Below are 19,872 nucleotides of genomic sequence, written 5' to 3'. Positions count from 1 at the left end.
CTCCAATGCGAGCGGCCACACTAACAACATAGTCATCAGATTGTTGGACACTTGTTAGAGCGCATGCGTCTACAAACACCTTTATATATATATATATATATATATATATATATATATATATATATATATATAAATATTTAGGGGTTGAGTGGGGGGATTATGGCAATTTGTGTTTGTGCAAGTATGGGTATTTTCTTTTCTTGCTCCATTGATTTCTTAGGGGAATATGTTAGCGATATTCTAATTGCGCTAGAAGCAAGTTGTACGCATCGGGTTAGCGCAAGAGTGATAGCTTTTTACTTTCAACTTGTAATACAGTTTATTTCTAGCGCAGTTAGCGAGCGAGTGGGAGCGCTATATAGTGCTCCATTTGTAATCTGGCCCTATGTAGGTACTTCTATAACAAGAGGGAAAACAAATTTCACCAACTTGTTACTGATAAAAATCTAAATATATGACAACAAATTAGCCACTTGGAAACTTTGGTTGGAGCCTCATTCTCATTTTTTATTTTTGTAAAGAAATTATTCTGTGATCAGATTCTCTTTTAAATGTACTAATTTTCCTGGCAGTTGCTTTCCTTTGTGTTGTGAATATTGTGCTGATGTATATAGTAGCAGTACAAAGCAATGAGAATGCAACATAAAGTCTCTAGCGTGAACACTCAAACAGGCATCAGGCCCCGATTTGCTCCTGGGCCTGTAGTCAGGTTGTTCCCTATCAACCTCATTGTTTTATGCTGCACCTAATCACACTATTTAACACTTGCTCCTCCTAATTTACACCAGATTTATTACACTGCAAAGTCTCTTTTAGCTTCATGTAAGCTTTCCTATTCTTTTGCATTGCTCCCCCTCACTAAACAACCTCCCTCTGCAGTATGTATATATACCATCCACCCACAATGAGCATAGTTATACCAATCCTCCCCTATAAGGTTTGCTTAAACTGCTTAGTACACAAACTCACTGGACGTTTGCAATTTCTGCAGAAGCTGCACTCACACTGGGGACATTTCACATCCAGTTGGTCTCTTTCATAAATAAATCCAAAGGAGCACTAGAAACACAAGAAAACATATTAACAATTTTTTTTTTTTAATTGAACATCAAATAAACAATTAGCAAGAACAAGACAATAACATTTTCAGAGTACAACTATAACCAATGACTGATAGGCAATTGGAACTGAAACCTCCTTTTCAAATTAGAAAACTCTACTATGCTAGTAGAAAGTCACATTTGGACCTATTTGTAAAAACAAAGTGTGATATAGGTAGGCTTGCAAAATGTATCGCCACTCAAGGGCCAGAGAAATGATAGATTTTGACAAATATATTGGAAGAATATAGCAACTGAATAATTAAAGCCTTGTATATATTATATAAAATATATTGGAAGAATATAGCAACTGAATAATTAAATGCTGGCATTTAGATGTTAAAATAGATGTTAAAACAGAAGGGTGTATAAGTAACTTAAATCTTAACAAAGTCATGCACCTGATGAGCAAGAGAGAGTATCAAATTACCCCTGAACTGCTGTAGTAGTGAACTTAGAATGAAAACTTTTAGGGAGAATTTTTTATGTAAATATGCCCTATATATCATTGATAAATGCATAAGGAACGGCGAGAGAAAATATATTACAATGAATTAGGAGTCTTCTAGTTCACTTGAGAAATAATTGTCAGCAAATCTATATGGGCAATCTTTGGTTATGTAGGAGTTATAAATTGTAGATATATGGAGTTATCAAACTCACAATCCAATCTCTACTCAGACCTCACTTTCCTATGCCGGTTAGGGGAAAAGCGGGTAATAAATCCTCCGCGTGTCAAGGTAAGGAATGAGAAGAGCTTAGAATAGATCACCCAATAGAAACATCCTCTTTTCAATACCAATGAGAAGGTTCAAAAATTCTCAAGCAGAGCTTTAGATAATCGATACTATAATCGCATTTGTAACGCGTCCGTCGCCATCGCCAGTTGTGCACGCATCCTCAAAGGAATATTGGCTGCGCGAGGCAGCCAAAAGAATGTTGGCTGCGCGCAGAGTCAAAAGAATTGCTGCATCCCGGTGGATTCCGAAAATGGCAGGGTGGTGAAAGAATTCACCAGCGATGGATTCTTTCACCACCCTGCCATTTTCGGAATCCACCTGGATGCAGCGTAGGCAAACGAAGCCTTTAAAAACAAAACAAAAAAAAAAACATGCAACCACCCGCATGAAAGAACTAAAAAACACGTAACCGCCAACAAGAAATAAAACAAACGAAAAAACGCCCACACGAAGTATTAAAAAAAACTAACCGCCCGCATGAAGTATTAAAAAAATAAACAAACATAACCACCCGTACTAAGTATTAACAAACAAAAACTAACCCTTAAATCGCTAAACTCCTACAACAGAAACTACCTAACCCTTACACCGCCAAACCCCACAATGCCAACTAAATAAATTACAATATTAAACCCCTAAACCGCCAAACCCTACAACGCCAAATTATACTTTTAACCCCTAAACCGACAAACCCCCACATCGCAATAAACCTAATTAACCTATTAACCCCTAAACCACTAACTCCCCACATCACAATAAACCTAATTAACCTATTAACTCCTAAACCGCCAACCCCCACAACGCAAATAACTAACTTAATTACTAAGCCCCCTAACCTAACACCCCCTAAATTAATCCCAATTACTACACTAAATTACACTTAAAATAAAAAATCCTAACATTAAATTACAAAAAATTAACCTAACATTGCAAAAAATAAAAAAAGTCTAACAATACAGAAAAAAATAAACAAAATAAACAAAAATAAACAAAAAACAAAATCCCTATGAAAATAAAAAAGCCCCCCCACCAAAATAACAGCCCAATAAAATCCCTAATCTTAAAAAAAAAAAATCATAAGACTAAACCCCAAATAGGTACTCACCGTTCCTGAAGTCCGGTGGAGAAGGTCTTCTTCCAGGCGGCTCCATCATCTTCTATGTTTATCCGGAGCGAAGCTGACTTTTCCGATGCACGGGTCCTCCGCCGTAGTCTTCATCAGTGGTGTGGAGGCTCCTCTTCATGCGATCGTCCTTCGCACACTGAAGATTGAATGCAAGGTACCCCATATTTATTTTGAAATCATCTAATAGGATGAGAGCTACTGAAATCTTATTGGCTGATTTGAACAGCCAATAGGATTTCAGTAGCTCTAATCCTATTGGCTGATTTCAAAATTTTAGCCAATAGGAATGCAAGGTACCCCAAATTGATTGCCGTACCTTCCATTTAATTTTTAGTGTACGCCGGAGATTGGGTGAAAAAGGAGCCTCCATGCCGCTAAGGATCGCAGCCTCTGAGGACTGCCGCAGAGAACCGACGCTCCGGATCCACGCATCGAGGAAGACCGCTCCACACCGCGCCGCCTTCGCACAGGATGAAGATAGAAGATGATGGAGCCGTCTGGAAGAAGACCTTCTCCGCCGGACTTCAGGAACCGTGAGTACCTATTTGGGGCTTAGTTTTAGGGTTTTTTTTTTTTTTTTAGGATTAGGGATTTAATGGGCTGTAAACAGCTGATTGCCCTTTTAAGGGCAATAAAAGAGCTGAATGCCCTTTTAAGGGCAATGCCCACACAAATGCCCCTTTAGGGGCAATGGGTAGTTTAGGTTTTTTTAGTGTTAGGTTTCTTTATTTTGGGGGGGTTGGTTGGGTGGGGGGGGGGTTTACTGCTAGGGGGTAATTGGTAATTTTGTAAAGTATAAGTGCTGTTTAACTTAGGGCAATGCCCTACAAAAGGCCCTTGGTAGTTTAGTATTAGATTAGGGGGTGTTTTTATTTTGGGGGGATTTTTTTATTTTTATAGGGGTATTTAGCTTAGGTTTAAATTTTTTATTTTGGGTAGCTTAGTTATTTTTTTTATGTAATTTTACATTTTTTATTTTTAGTAAAATTAGCTTGGGGGTTTGTATTTTTTTTAAACACAGACTGCCCTCTGGGCAGGCTTATTGCCTAGTATCTATATAATAGGTTAAGGTGTATGTCAATGAGAAACATAATGCCTATATAGGAGACAAAAAACATATTACATTCACTAGATAAGGATGAATGTTGCAGGAGAATATGTGCAATTGAGATAAAAGCTTTAGTATACAACATGCGCCATAATAAACCTAAAAAATAAAGGGCAAACTGGTCTATGTCTAAATAAACACAACAATATACACAAATATAGCAATAACATTAACTAAAACATGAAAGTACTATTTCTGGCCACCAAATGCTGAAAACTTGGTGAAAAGATGTAGATTACCCTATTCTACTCTCTCATAACATAACTTGATATGTTTTTGAGAATAAAAATCCTAGACGAACAAAGCAGAATGTGCTTCATGTGCATATAAGCTTGCAAATAAACAGTGCAGTGTAATGTGCATACAGGGTACTCACAATATGCAGCAGCACTCTGTTGTGCTGATAGGTGCGTTCTGGAGACTCTCAGTGCTCCAGCTCACTGCACAGTGGTGATCAGCTCCCTTCCAGAAGGTCAAGTAGGCGAGATTTAACACCTCACAGGGACCTAATAAAGCTCACTCGACGTACGTCTTGTTCCGGACTGGAACTTTTTCAATAGTGATTCTAAGCACTAAAATACTAATTATACACAGCCTGTCATTAGCCTTAAGGGTTAATAGGGAAGGCAGCTGCCCTCCAGCCTTTAAAAGGCAGGAAGGAGGTGCTTAGAATCACTCTTGAAAAAGTTCCAGTCCGGAACGAAACGTACGTCAAGCTTTATTAGGTCCCTGTGAGGCTACGGTAGTGTTTGTACACGATAACGCAAGCACTGAGTGGGCTGAGGACCATTCAGACAGGCGCATCATTATAGCCGGTCTTATCTGTTATATGACTGCACTAGTGTGGCTTTTATTTGTTTAATAAACTGACATTACTGTGAGACATTCTCCCAGCATTGAAAATAACTCATTACGCGCTGCATTAAACACTAACTTTGAGTGTCAGCACACACCTCCGTCGCTCAGCCATTGGAAAGGAGGCTTGAGAGCATAGGAACATCTAATTGGCCAAACACCCCCTCCAGCCATTTGGAGATACGCCATCTTTTAGCAACCTGTGTTTGGGTAAAGACGCCGGAGTTGGTTTGCAGTCAATATAACACTGCTTTTATATTGTTTTAAAGTGTGAGTGTGATTCTTTTAAAGGGCAATATACTACTAAAGCTGTCATTTTAATCTGCACTTAGATGCGGTTGTGCGCTCTTGTTTTTTCTTCTGTTTTTTAGTTTTCCATGCAGAGTTTGTGATGGGACTCTTTTAAAGGAGCAGCCACAAAGATTTACTATCTCCCTGTACTCTCCTGGACTGAAATTATTGGACCTGTTTGGGAACTGTAAGAACTTACTCTAATATCCTTAAGTGGAGCTTTTCTGATTATTTGAATATTGGATTATTAATATTTACGGCTTGGCTATTGTATGTGATGTTGTAGGGAGATATATTTATATGTAGTATATGCATTCAGCAATACATATATAAGTTCTATTTGTACAATATATTGCAGTGCCTAGTATACAATATCCTTTTTTATAGTCCATTAATAGACATTTAACAGTGAGAACACTACAGCTTCTAAAGTCACAAATACAGAGACAAGATTTATTAAAGGGACATTTTGGTGCAAAAATGACACACTCCATTTCATTAGGGTATGTAATTTTTGCATTAGTGAACTTGGATAACTATGCATTTAACCCCTACAAAGGGTTAAACACACAGGTAAAGTAGATAAAAACTCAACCAGGAGTTGCAAGCCATGCAGTTCCTGAGCAGGATGCAGCTGGTGATTGGTGGGGTTGTGCATCTGCCATTCCTGATTGGTCCACCAGTTGTGTCCTGCTCAAGGGCCCCAAGGCTTGCAGATCTGGAACGGGACTGTAAATCCTGTAAAAAATAGTAATCTAGGATCACTAATGCAAAATTTAAATGCACATAAATTAGAGCATGTCTTTTTGATTTAAAGTGAAACTGAACACAATTTTTCTTTCATGATTCAGACAGAGCATGCAATTTTAAGCAACTTTCTAATTTACTCCTGTTATCAATTTTTCTTCGTTCTCTTGGTGTTTATAGTTGAAAAAGCAGGAATGTATAAGCTTACGAGTCCATCTTTGGTTTAGCACCTGGGTACAGCTTGCCGATTGGTGGCTAAATGTATCCACAAATTAGCAAGCGCTATCCAGGGTGCTGTATCAAAAATGGGCCGGCTTGTAAGCTTACATTAATGATTTTTCAAATAAAGATACCAAAAGAACAAAGAAAAATTGGAGAAAATTAGAAAGTTGCTTAAGATTGCATGCTCTATCTGAATCAAAAATGTGGGTTCAGTATCCCTTTAAATTGTCCATTTCAAGGTATGGTAAGCCAGGTACTGTTGGGGGAAAAAAGTGTGTCCATTGATGTGATCTTTTTGTTGTACTGTTAATTTTTTCACACATCTTCCCCTATACCTACTCTTAATTAAAAATAAAAGTCTCACTGGTTTGATCATTTTCAAGACACACTGATGAATTAAAGGGAAACCAATTACACTTAATGGGTCATGTCCCCCCGCCAAGACTTTAGAAGGGTTAGACATGACTTTCAACCTTTATGTTAGAAACAGAACCAAAACATTAAAGGGATATAATACTCATATGGTAAATGAAAGTGATGCAGCATAACTGTAAAAAAAACTGAAAAGAAAATATCATCTGGACATCTCTATGTAAAAAAAGGAAGATATTCCATGTGCTTAAACATTTGGGTATCATGTCCCTTTAAATGTGTATGGTGGGAGGATAAGTAGAGCAGCTTTTTATCAGGAAAAAGAGGGTCTGTATTTTTTTAGGTAGAAATACTCTGTAGGACAAGCTGCAGCCGAGAAAGCCCCCAGGATCCCTGTACTGCAATGCAGCTGCCAACTATTTTTTATTCTTCTCTGGCTCAGTCGCAGAACATTCAAACATTCTATGGTAACTTTTCTCATTCATGCAGCTCTCCTAGTGACTATTAATGTTAAAGCTGCATTATAATAAACCTGTGATTCCTACCATAGATGATGTTTTAGCAGTCCATAATCTAATAACTGCATCACATACGTGTTTTCTGAACTCTGCAACAAACTTGCTAATAGGCTGTGGAAAGTAATGGCAAGGAGATAGCTTGCGTGTAAGGACTTTCTGATCAATGTCCAGGAATTTTAGTATCCAAAGCTGATAAAGAGACCTTTATTTAAAAGAATGAAGAAAACAAAATTTATGCTTACCTGATAAATTCATTTCTCCTGTAGTGTGGTCAGTCCACGGGTCATCATTACTTCTGGGATATTATCTCCTCCCCTACAGGAAGTGCAAGAGGATTCACCCAGCAGAGCTGCTATATAGCTCCTCCCCTCTACGTCACCTCCAGTCATTCGACCAAAGGACCAACGAGAAAGGAGAAGCCCAAGGGTGTGGTGGTGACTGGAGTATAATCCAAAAAATTTTTAAGCCTGCCATAAAAAACAGGGCGGGCCGTGGACTGACCACACTACAGGAGAAATGAATTTATCAGGTAAGCATAAATTTTGTTTTCTCCTGTTAAGTGTGGTCAGTCCACGGGTCATCATTACTTCTGGGATACCAATACCAAAGCAAAAGTACACGGATGACGGGAGGGACAGGCAGGCTCTTTATACGGAGGGAACCACTGCCTGAAGAACCTTTCTCCCAAAAACAGCCTCCGAAGAAGCAAAAGTGTCAAATTTGTAAAAAGTATGAAGAGAAGACCAAGTTGCAGCCTTGCAAATCTGTTCAACAGAAGCCTCATTCTTAAAGGCCCAAGTGGAAGCCACAGCTCTAGTAGAATGAGCTGTAATTCTTTCAGGAGGCTGCTGTCCAGCAGTCTCATAGGCTAATCGTATTATGCTACGAAGCCAAAAAGAGAGAGAGGTAGCCGAAGCTTTTTGACCTCTCCTCTGACCAGAATAAACGACAAACAGGGAAGACGTTTGACGAAAATCCTTAGTTGCCTGTAGATAAAATTTCAGGGCACGGACTACATCTAGATTGTGTAGCAGACGTTCCTTCTTCGAGGAAGGATTAGGACACAAAGATGGAACAACAATCTCTTGATTGATATTCCTGTTAGTGACCACCTTAGGTAGGAACCCAGGTTTAGTACGCAGAACTACCTTGTCTGAATGAAAAATCAGATAAGGAGAATCACAATGTAAGGCAGATAACTCAGAAACTCTTCGAGCCGAGGAAATAGCCATTAAAAACAGAACTTTCCAAGATAACAACTTGATATCAATAGAATGAAGGGGTTCAAATGGAACACCCTGTAAAACATTAAGAACTAAGTTCAAACTCCATGGCGGAGCAACAGTTTTAAACACAGGCTTGATCCTAGCTAAAGCCTGACAAAAAGCTTGAACGTCCGGAACTTCTGACAGACGTTTGTGTAAAAGAATGGACAGAGCTGAAATCTGTCCCTTTAAAGAACTAGCGGATAACCCCTTTTCTAAACCCTCTTGTAGAAAAGCCAATATCCTTGGAATCCTAACCTTACTCCATGAGTAACTCTTGGATTCGCACCAATATAAGTATTTACGCCATATTTTATGGTAAATCCTTCTGGTAACAGGCTTCCTAGCCTGTATTAAGGTATCAATAACTGGCTCAGAAAAACCACGTTTTGATAAAATCAAGCGTTCAATTTCCAAGCAGTCAGCTTCAGAGAAGTTAGATTTTGATGTTTGAATGGACCCTGGATCAGAAGGTCCTGTTTCAGAGGTAGAGACCAAGGCGGACAGGATGACATGTCCACTAGATCTGCATACCAAGTCCTGCGTGGCCATGCAGGTGCTATTAGAATCACTGATGCTCTCTCTTGTTTGATTCTGGCAATCAATCGAGGAAGCATCGGGAAGGGTGGAAACACATAAGCCATCCCGAAGGTCCAAGGTGCTGTCAAAGCATCTATCAGAACCGCTCCCGGATCCCTGGATCTGGACCCGTAGCGAGGAAGCTTGGCGTTCTGACGAGACGCCATGAGATCTATCTCTGGTTTGCCCCAACGTCGAAGTATCTGGGCAAAGACCTCCGGATGAAGTTCCCACTCCCCCGGATGAAAAGTCTGACGACTTAAGAAATCCGCCTCCCAGTTCTCCACTCCCGGGATGTGGATTGCAGACAGGTGGCAAGAGTGAGACTCTGCCCAGCGAATTATCTTTGATACTTCCATCATTGCTAGGGAGCTTCTTGTCCCTCCCTGATGGTTGATGTAAGCTACAGTCGTGATGTTGTCCGACTGAAACCTGATGAACCCCCGAGTTGTTAACTGGGGCCAAGCCAGAAGGGCATTGAGAACTGCTCTCAGTTCCAGAATGTTTATTGGAAGGAGACTCTCCTCCTGATTCCATAGTCCCTGAGCCTTCAGAGAATTCCAGACAGCGCCCCAACCTAGTAGGCTGGCGTCTGTTGTTACAATTGTCCAGTCTGGCCTGCTGAATGGCATCCCCCTGGACAGATGTGGCCGATAAAGCCACCATAGAAGAGAATTTCTGGTCTCTTGATTCAGATTCAGAGTGGGGGACAAATCTGAGTAATCCCCATTCCACTGACTTAGCATGCACAATTGCAGCGGTCTGAGATGTAGGCGTGCAAAAGGTACCATGTCCATTGCCGCTACCATTAAGCCGATCACCTCCATGCATTGAGCTACTGACGGGTGTTGAATGGAATGAAGGACACGGCATGCATTTTGAAGCTTTGTTAACCTGTCTTCTGTCAGGTAAATCTTCATTTCTACAGAATCTATCAGAGTCCCCAAGAAGGGAACTCTTGTGAGTGGAAAGAGAGAACTCTTCTTTTCGTTCACCTTCCATCCATGCGACCTTAGAAATGCCAGTACTAACTCTGTATGAGACTTGGCAGTTTGAAAGCTTGAAGCTTGTATCAGAATGTCGTCTAGGTACGGAGCTACCGAAATTCCTCGCGGTCTTAGTACCGCCAGAAGAGTACCCAGAACCTTTGTGAAGATTCTTGGAGCCGTAGCCAATCCGAATGGAAGAGCTACAAACTGGTAATGCCTGTCTAGAAAGGCAAACCTTAGATACCGGTAATGATTTCTGTGAATCGGTATGTGAAGGTAAGCATCCTTTAAATCCACTGTGGTCATGTACTGACCCTCTTGGATCATGGGCAAAATTGTTCGAATAGTTTCCATCTTGAACGATGGAACTCTTAGGAACTTGTTTAGGATCTTTAAATCCAAGATTGGCCTGAAAGTTCCCTCTTTTTTGGGAACTACAAACAGATTTGAGTAAAACCCTTGTCCTTGTTCCGACCGCGGAACTGGATGGATCACTCCCATTAATAAAAGATCTTGTACGCAGCGTCGGAACGCTTCTTTCTTTATTTGGTTTGTTGACAACCTTGACAGATGAAATCTCCCTCTTGGGGGAGAGGATTTGAAGTCCAGAAGGTATCCCTGAGATATGATCTCTAACGCCCAGGGATCCTGAACATCTCTTGCCCAAGCCTGGGCGAAGAGAGAAAGTCTGCCCCCTACTAGATCCGGTCCCGGATCGGGGGCCCTCGATTCATGCTGTCTTAGGGGCAGCAGCAGGTTTCCTGGCCTGCTTGCCCTTGTTCCAGGACTGGTTAGGTTTCCAGCCTTGACTGTAGCGAGCAACAGTTCCTTCCTGTTTTGGTGCAGAGGAAGTTGGTGCTGTTGCTGTTTTAAAATTACGAAAGGAACGAAAATTAGACTGTCTAGCCCTAGGTTTGGCTTTGTCCTGAGGCAGGGCATGGCCTTTACCTCCTGTAATGTCAGCGATAATCTCCTTCAACCCGGGCCCGAATAAGGTCTGCCCTTTGAAAGGTATATTAAGCAATTTAGATTTAGAAGTAACATCAGCTGACCAGGATTTTAGCCACAGCGCTCTGCGTGCCTGAATGGCAAATCCGGAATTCTTAGCCGTAAGTTTAGTTAAGTGTACTATGGCATCTGAAATAAATGAGTTAGCTAACTTAAGGGTTCTAAGTTTGAGTGTAATCTCATCTAGTGTAGATGATTCAAGTGTCTCTTCCAGAGACTCAAACCAAAATGCTGCTGCAGCCGTGACAGGCGCAATACATGCAAGAGGTTGCAATATAAAACCTTGTTGAACAAACATTTTCTTAAGGTAACCCTCTAATTTTTTATCCATTGGATCTGAAAAGGCACAGCTATCCTCCACCGGGATAGTGGTACGCTTAGCCAAAGTAGAAACTGCTCCCTCCACCTTAGGGACCGTTTGCCATAAGTCCCGTGTGGTGGCGTCTATTGGAAACATTTTTCTAAATATCGGAGGAGGTGAGAACGGCACACCGGGCCTATCCCACTCCTTAGTAACAATTTCAGTAAGTCTCTTAGGTATAGGAAAAACATCAGTACTCGCCGGTACCGCAAAATATTTATCCAACCTACACATTTTCTCTGGTATTGCAACTGTGTTACAATCATTCAGAGCCGCTAACACCTCCCCTAGTAATACACGGAGGTTTTCCAGCTTAAATTTAAAATTTGAAATATCTGAATCCAATCTGTTTGGATCAGAACCGTCACCCACAGAATGAAGTTCTCCGTCCTCATGTTCTGCCGCCTGTGACGCAGTGTCTGACATGGCCCTAATATTATCAGCGCACTCTGTTCTCACCCCAGAGTGATCACGCTTGCCTCTAAGTTCTGGTAATTTAGCCAAAACTTCAGTCATGACAGTAGCCATATCCTGTAATGTGATTTGAAATGGCCGCCCAGATGTACTCGGCGCTACAATATCACGCACCTCCCGAGCGGGAGATGCAGGTACTGACACGTGAGGCGAGTTAGTCGGCATAACTCTCCCCTCGTTGTCTGGTGAAATATGTTCAATTTGTACAGATTGACTTTTATTTAAAGTAGCATCAATACAGTTAGTACATAAATTTCTATTGGGCTCCACTTTGGCATTAGTACATATAACACATGTATCTTCCTCTGAATCAGACATGTTTAACACACTAGCAACTTGGAAATGCTTTTTCAATTAATTTACAATTATATGAAAACGAACTGTGCCTATCAGAAGCACAGAAAAAATTATGACAGTTATAGCATCAAATCTTTGTAAGAAATATACAATTTTAGCAAAGGATTGTTCCCATTAGCAAAGGATAACTAACCCTGTCAGCAGAAAAAATACACAAATAAACGTTTTTTATCACAGTCAGCTACACTCTTCACAGCTCTGCTGTGATGATTACCTCCCTCAAAAAAGGATTTGAAGATCCCTGAGTTCTGAAGAGATGAACCGGATCATGCAGGAAGAAAATGAACCTCTGACTGAATTTTTTGATGCGTAGTAAAAGCGCCAAAAATGGCCCCTCCCCCTCACACATAACAGTGAGAGAGATCAGTGAACTGCTTTAAATTAAACAAAACTATTGCCAAGTGGAAAAAATAATGCCCACAACATTTTTTCACCCAGTACCTCAGAGAAATAAACGTTTTTACATGCCAGCAAAAAAACGTTTAACCTCAAATCAATTGTTATTTAAAACCTATTGCAAGTCCCTGCAAATTAGGTAAAATCTATGCATACAGTATAAAACCAGTGAAGTCCATTCCCCAGAATACTGAAGTGTAAAATATACATACATGACAGCCTGATACCAGCTACCTCTACTGCATTTAAGGCTGAGTTTACATTATAACGGTATGGCAGGATTTTCTCATCAATTCCATGTCAGAAAATAACAAACTGCTACATACCTCTTTGCAGATTCATCTGCCCGCTGTCCCCTGATCTGAAGTTTACCTCTCCTCAGATGGCCGAGAAACAGCAATATGATCTTAACTACTCCGGCTAAAATCATAGAAAAAACTCAGGTAGATTCTTCTTCAAATTCTACCAGAGAATGAATAACACACTCCGGTGCTATTATAAAATAACAAACTTTTGATTGAAGGTAATAAACTAATTAAATCACCACAGTCCTCTCACACATCCTATCTATTCGTTGGGTGCAAGAGAATGACTGGAGGTGACGTAGAGGGGAGGAGCTATATAGCAGCTCTGCTGGGTGAATCCTCTTGCACTTCCTGTAGGGGAGGAGATAATATCCCAGAAGTAATGATGACCCGTGGACTGACCACACTTAACAGGAGAAATACTGTTTAAAAAAATGTGTCCGTTTTGCGTTATTTAGTCGTATTTTTATAAATGCCTTGAGAAAACAAATTGTTTGTCTGGGAACTAAAAACAATAGTTTGTTTATGCAGTTCCAGTTTCTTTATTTGCTCTACCTGTTCTGTTTAAAAGTATTTATAATCATCTCATTACTATACTAGTTATGGCTTTTGTTTACGACATGTAAACATGGTATAAAAGAATACAATAAAATAGTGAAACAAGAGCTTACAAAGATGTACCAAAGATCTTAAACTTTCCTCTGCATAATGAAAATAGTGATCTATTAATATATATTTTTCTCTTATGTCACTACTGATATATCACGCACTTGTATACATAGTTAAAACTTCTCCAATTATGGAAAGAAAGAAAAGATAAATCAAGGTGCTAATTCTCTGGGCCTATCCAGCCATACATACTCACATGAGTGCACCACAAGAACTTTGGATCCTTCATGAGTGTTCTCTCTGTTAGCTTCTTATGGAACAAATTATATGCATCCACGTCTAGAGTGTCACGTAACTAGAATACACAAAAAAACACTGCATGACTATACAGTAACAAGCTGAAACACAGAGTATGATAAACCCCTTATTTACAGAATGCAAACTGTCACATTTGGATTCTATTGCTGTCTTAACTGTTGTAAGGTGTGTGATCATTGCATGTATCCTACACACTTCCACTAAAGCACTTATTATTTAAACAGGCAATAAAAGGTTGTTTTTGTGGTTTTCTTGTTTGTTTTTTTAACAAGCTTTATTGTAAGTGTACAGTACCACAAAGGCATACAAAATAAAATACATTCAAATGCGATATTCTATCTGAAGAGTGCAATAACCCTGTCTTGCTATACTACTATAGTCCTTGAATGGTTCAAAGAAGGTCGATCATGAGTCTCTTGTAAAAGAGAAGGGTTTATAAGTCCATTAAGTGCAAGCTTGTTATTTGACATTTTTCTTTTTTTTGATAAACAAAAACATCTTTGGTATTGTTAACATTGCTAGGGGGGAACAAAAATATCACATCAGGTTATTATGGTTAATACAGTGCTAGTCTTGATCCTAATTCTTGTTTTTGTGTTTTTTTAAGTAATCTTTGTGCAGTCTCTAATTCAAGTTTATGCTCATCAGGGTTTTTTACCATATGGAGAAAACCTAGCATTCCCTTCCTTTTCAGAAACATGGTTCCCTTTTAGAATTATAGGATTTAGGAAAATTTTAGGATATAGGATTTAGGAAAATAACTGCACTGCTCAGTTTTTCTTGTTAAAGTGATATACAACTCATACATAAAAAAAATCTAAATGTATTAGTATTTTACTCCAACATTGGCTCTATTTCCATATCCCAGGAGCAAATCTCAGAAGATGAACACACGCTGAGTAGTCTTCATGCACATATACAAAGTGAATCCGTTTCCTTCATGATCAGCTCTGGAGGAATGGCCATGGAGCCTATGTCTGAGTGAAATACATATAAAAGGAGTATTTCTGTATGCATCTTGCTAAGTTTTTATCTACTTTATGCTGAGGACAAACAGACCATCCACCAACTATTAGACAAAAAAGGTACAGGTGCTGTACTCGCCATAGTGAGTTAATGCATTTACACAGCCATCCACAAGAAAAATAGCAAGTCCCTTTGAAACATACCCCAATAAATGAAAGAGATTATTATCTGGTAATGCCAACAAGATACAAATATATGTCATATAAACATATAATCAACTAGATGTATCAAAAACCTGTACATGATAAACAAATATGTCAGTTCAAAATAAGAAACTGTTACCAGACTCACCAGGATATCCAGTGTAGAGAAGTAGTGCAGAAGTTCACCTTCATCACTAATCTCAGGCTCCTCACATGCTGGACACACCATATCCCGTATGTGCTTCTCTTTCAGAGCCACCGTGAAATGTGTCCGGAAACAGTCAGGGCAGATACAGCACTCACAAGAGGTAAGAGAGCGCATCTAAAGTATAGAAGAGAGACAGCCACTCTAGAGTTCTAAGTAAGATAACACGTGCTGCATCAACATAAAGGGAGCATATAAAAGAATGAGAACGGTGTGTGTACCAAAACCAGCTATTGCATATCTCCATATTAAAGGCAACATAGAAGAGGATATAGCATTACCTTGTTGCGTGGTAGCTCCCATCCACATACAGCACACTCCTGTATTAACATCCTTTTGATAAAGTCACGATCATGAGACTCTCTGACAGCTTCCAGAACATCCTGCAGGACAAAACGTCCTTCCGCTTCCTGCAACAACGACAGAGCCAGCTCTGCACGACCCCAACTATGCAAAGCATGTTCTGCAAGTAACCGTCGTAAAATAGCCTAAAATGGCAAACAGTTGATTACATACACAGCAAATTAAATTATATGTTTTTTTGTTGAACACAAATGCTATTGCAATCATGTCAAAACACACACCGATCTATCTCCTGAATCCAAATTTAAGGGCGGTTGTGTCTCCTCCCACATACGAGTTAGAAACGGCTCCAGTATTGGTCTCTGTAATATAGTGAGTGCTCTCCCAACATCCCCAGAACTTTCATAAAGAGCAGACACCACCTTATCTTTATCATTGAATCCAAGATTGCACAAAGTCTCCACCTATAAAATAAAAAAAAAAAGAATACAAGAGTGATGGACAAAACCTGGTGAGATGTGTACTCCTAATAAAACTCATAACCCCAAAGTGGCCATTGACAACCCTTTTCAGGAGGAGTTAAAGTGATAAATATGTTCAAATGTAATGTGTAGACATACCACATTTTAATTTGGGATCTACAGAATACTTTATCTACAAATGAGCAAAGTGAAAAACCAATGCGAAAGCCTAAAAAAACAGCAAAGATTCCATCAACAGCATTCAAAGAGGTGTGTAAAATTAACTCATTCACAGATGGTAAGAGAAAAGCTATGAAAGTTAGAGAGGGGCAATAAAGATAAGGAATGCCATGGGGTAAGGTACAACCATACCTTGATTCTTCGCTCCGATAAACACACAGTAATGGCATCCTCCATGTCCCCACCACTTGAGACCCAAGCACTGCGAGCTTCTTCAGATGTTAGAGCCCCAAGCTCCAAGACACCCCTTTGTGATGCCGCATCCATCACACGCTCCAACACATAAGGCAATTCTGTCTGTAACCACTGCAGAGGCTTCTCTGTACCGGAGTATCTTACTGCACTGTAAACCTCTTCTGGGGTTATACCGGAACTCTCCCCTTCCTGAAAGCAACAAAATAAAAGATGACTAAGCATTGGAAAAAACATAATTTATGCTTACCTGATAAATTTATTTCTCTTGTAGTGTATCCAGTCCACGGATCATCCATTATTTATGGGTTATTCTCCTTCCCAACAGGAAGTTGCAAGAGGATCACCCACAGCAGAGCTGCTATATAGCTCCTCCCCTCACTGCCATATCCAGTCATTCGACCGAAACAAGACGAGAAAGGAGAAACCATAGGGTGCAGTGGTGACTGTAGTTTAATTAAAATTTAGACCTGCCTTAAAAGGACAGGGCGGGCCGTGGACTGGATACACTACAAGAGAAATAAATTTATCAGGTAAGCATAAATTATGTTTTCTCTTGTTAAGTGTATCCAGTCCACGGATCATCCATTACTTATGGGATACCAATACCAAAGCTAAAGTACACGGATGATGGGAGGGACAAGGCAGGATTAAACGGAAGGAACCACTGCCTGAAGAACCTTTCTCCGAAGAAGCAAAAGTATCAAATTTGTAAAATTTTGAAAAGGTGTGAAGCGAAGACCAAGTTGCAGCCTTGCAAATCTGTTCAACAGAGGCCTCATTTTTAAAGGCCCAGGTGGAAGCCACAGCTCTAGTAGAATGAGCTGTAATCCTTTCAGGGGGCTGCTGTCCAGCAGTCTCATAGGCTAAGCAAATTATGCTCCGAAGCCAAAAGGAAAGAGAGGTTGCTGAAGCTTTTTGACCTCTCCTCTGTCCAGAGTAAACGACAAACAGGGAAGATGTTTGGCGAAAATCTTTAGTAGCTTGTAAGTAAAACTTCAAGGCACGGACTACGTCCAGATTATGTAAGAGACGTTCCTTCTTTGAAGAAGGATTAGGACACAATGATGGAACAACAATCTCTTGATTGATATTCTTGTTAGAAACCACCTTAGGTAAAAACCCAGGTTTGGTACGCAGAACTACCTTATCTGCATGAAAAATCAGATAAGGAGAATCACATTGTAAGGCAGATAGCTCAGAGACTCTTCGAGCCGAGGAAATAGCCATTAAAAACAGAACTTTCCAAGATAAAATTTTAATATCAATGGAATGAAGGGGTTCAAACGGAACTCCTTGAAGAACTTTAAGAACCAAGTTTAAGCTCCACGGGGAGCAACAGTTTTAAACACAGGCTTAATTCTAACCAAAGCCTGACAAAATGCCTGGACGTCTGGAACCTCTGCCAGACGCTTGTGCAAAAGAATAGACAGAGCAGAAATCTGTCCTTTTAAAGAACTAGCTGATAAGCCTTTGTCCAAACCCTCTTGGAGAAAGGACAATATCCTAGGAATCCTAACCTTACTCCATAAATAATTCTTGGATTCACACCAATAAAGATATTTACGCCATATCTTATGGTAGATTTTCCTGGTGACAGGCTTTCGTGCCTGTATTAAGGTATCAATTACTGACTCGGAGAAGCAACGCCTTGATAGGATCAAGCGTTTCATCTCCATGCAGTCAGTCTCAGAGAAATTAGATTTGGATGATTGAAAGGACCTTGTATTAGAAGGTTCAGCCTCAGAGGCAGAGTCCATGGTGGAAAGGATGACATGTCCACTAGGTCTGCATACCAGGTCCTGCGTGGCCACGCAGGCGCTATCAGAATCACTGATGCTCTCTCCTGCTTGATTTTGGCAATCAGTCGAGGAAACGGTGGAAACACATAAGCCAGGTTGAAGAACCAAGGAGCTGCTAGAGCATCTATCAGCGTCGCTCCCGGGTCCCTGGACCTGGATCCGTAACAAGGAAGCTTGGCGTTCTGGCGAGACGCCATGAGATCCAGTTCTGGTTTGCCCCAACGATGGATCAGTTGAGCAAACACCTCCGGATGGAGTTCCCACTCCCCCGGATGAAAAGCCTGACGACTTAGAAAAGTCCACTGTGGTCATGTACTGACCCTCTTGGATCATGGGTAGGATGGTCCGAATAGTTTCCATTTTGAATGATGGAACTCTGAGGAATTTGTTTAAGATCTTTAGATCCAAGATTGGTCTGAAGGTTCCCTCTTTCTTGGGAACCACAAACAGATTTGAATAAAACCCCTGTCCCTGTTCTGTCCGCGGAACTGGATGGATCACTCCCATTACTAGGAGGTCTTGCACACAGCGTAGGAATGCCTCTTTCTTTATCTGGTTTGATGATAACCTTGAAAGATGAAATCTCCCTTGTGGAGGAGAAGCTTTGAAGTCCAGAAGATATCCCTGAGATATGATCTCCAACGCCCAGGGATCCTGAACATCTCTTGCCCACGTCTGGGCGAAGAGAGAAAGTCTGCCCCCCACTAGATCCGTTTCCGTATAGGGGGCTGTTCCTTCATGCTGTCTTGGGGGCAGCAGCAGGTTTTCTGGCCTGCTTGCCCTTGTTCCAGGACTGGTTAGGTTTCCAGGCCTGTCTGGAATGAGCAACAGTTCCCTCTTGTTTTGAAGCGGAGGAAGTTGATGCTGCTCCTGCCTTGAAATTTCGAAAGGCACGAAAATTAGACTGTTTGGCCTTTGATTTGGCCCTGTCCTGAGGAAGGATATGACCCTTGCCTCCAGTAATGTCAGCAATAATTTCCTTCAAGCCAGGCCCGAATAAGGTCTGCCCCTTGAAAGGAATGTTGAGTAACTTAGACTTTGAAGTCTCGTCAGCTGACCAGGATTTAAGCCATAGTGCCCTACGCGCCTGGATGGCGAATCCGGAATTCTTAGCCGTTAGTTTAGTCAAATGAAGAATGGCATCAGAAACAAATGAGTTAGCTAGCTTAAGCGTTCTAAGCTTGTCAATAATTTCCTCCAATGGAGCTGTATGGATGGCCTCTTCCAGGGCCTCAAACCAGAATGCCGCCGCCGCAGCAGTGACAGGCGCAATGCATGCAAGGGGCTGCAAAATAAAACCTTGTTGAATAAACATTTTCTTAAGGTAACCCTCTAATTTTTTTATCCATTGGATCTGAAAAAGCACAACTGTCCTCAACCGGGATAGTGGTACGCTTTGCTAAAGTAGAAACTGCTCCCTCCACCTTAGGGACCGTCTGCCATATGTCCCGTGTAGCAGCGTCTATTGGAAACATTTTTCTAAATATAGGAGGTGGGGAAAAGGGCACATCAGGTCTATCCGACTCCTTGCTAATAATTTCTGTAAGCCTTTTAGGTATAGGAAAAACGTCAGTACACACCGGCACCGCATAGTATCTATCCAGCCTACACAATTTCTCTGGAATTGCAACTGTGTTACAGTCATTCAGAGCAGCTAATACCTCCCCAAGCAATACACGGAGGTTCTCAAGCTTAAATTTAAAATTAGAAATCTCTGAATCAGGTTTCCCCGAGTCAGAGATGTCACCCACAGAATGAAG

General features: G+C 40.7%; 1 protein-coding gene across 1 annotated transcript in view; it reads right to left on the bottom strand.

Annotated features, from left to right (window-relative positions):
• The window catches only part of RNF31 (ring finger protein 31), a 184,874-nt gene that overhangs the window by 70,070 nt on the left and 94,932 nt on the right, over positions 1 to 19,872 (bottom strand). The window contains 6 exon segments of the mRNA XM_053702361.1: positions 970 to 1,059; positions 13,679 to 13,777; positions 15,058 to 15,231; positions 15,396 to 15,602; positions 15,699 to 15,881; positions 16,251 to 16,502. Coding sequence (XP_053558336.1) covers positions 970 to 1,059; positions 13,679 to 13,777; positions 15,058 to 15,231; positions 15,396 to 15,602; positions 15,699 to 15,881; positions 16,251 to 16,502 — 1,005 coding nt within the window.

This window comes from Bombina bombina, chromosome 2, assembly GCF_027579735.1.
Source record: "Bombina bombina isolate aBomBom1 chromosome 2, aBomBom1.pri, whole genome shotgun sequence".
Taxonomy (NCBI): Eukaryota; Metazoa; Chordata; class Amphibia; order Anura; family Bombinatoridae; genus Bombina; species Bombina bombina.
This window is presented reverse-complemented; position numbering and strand designations above follow the sequence as displayed.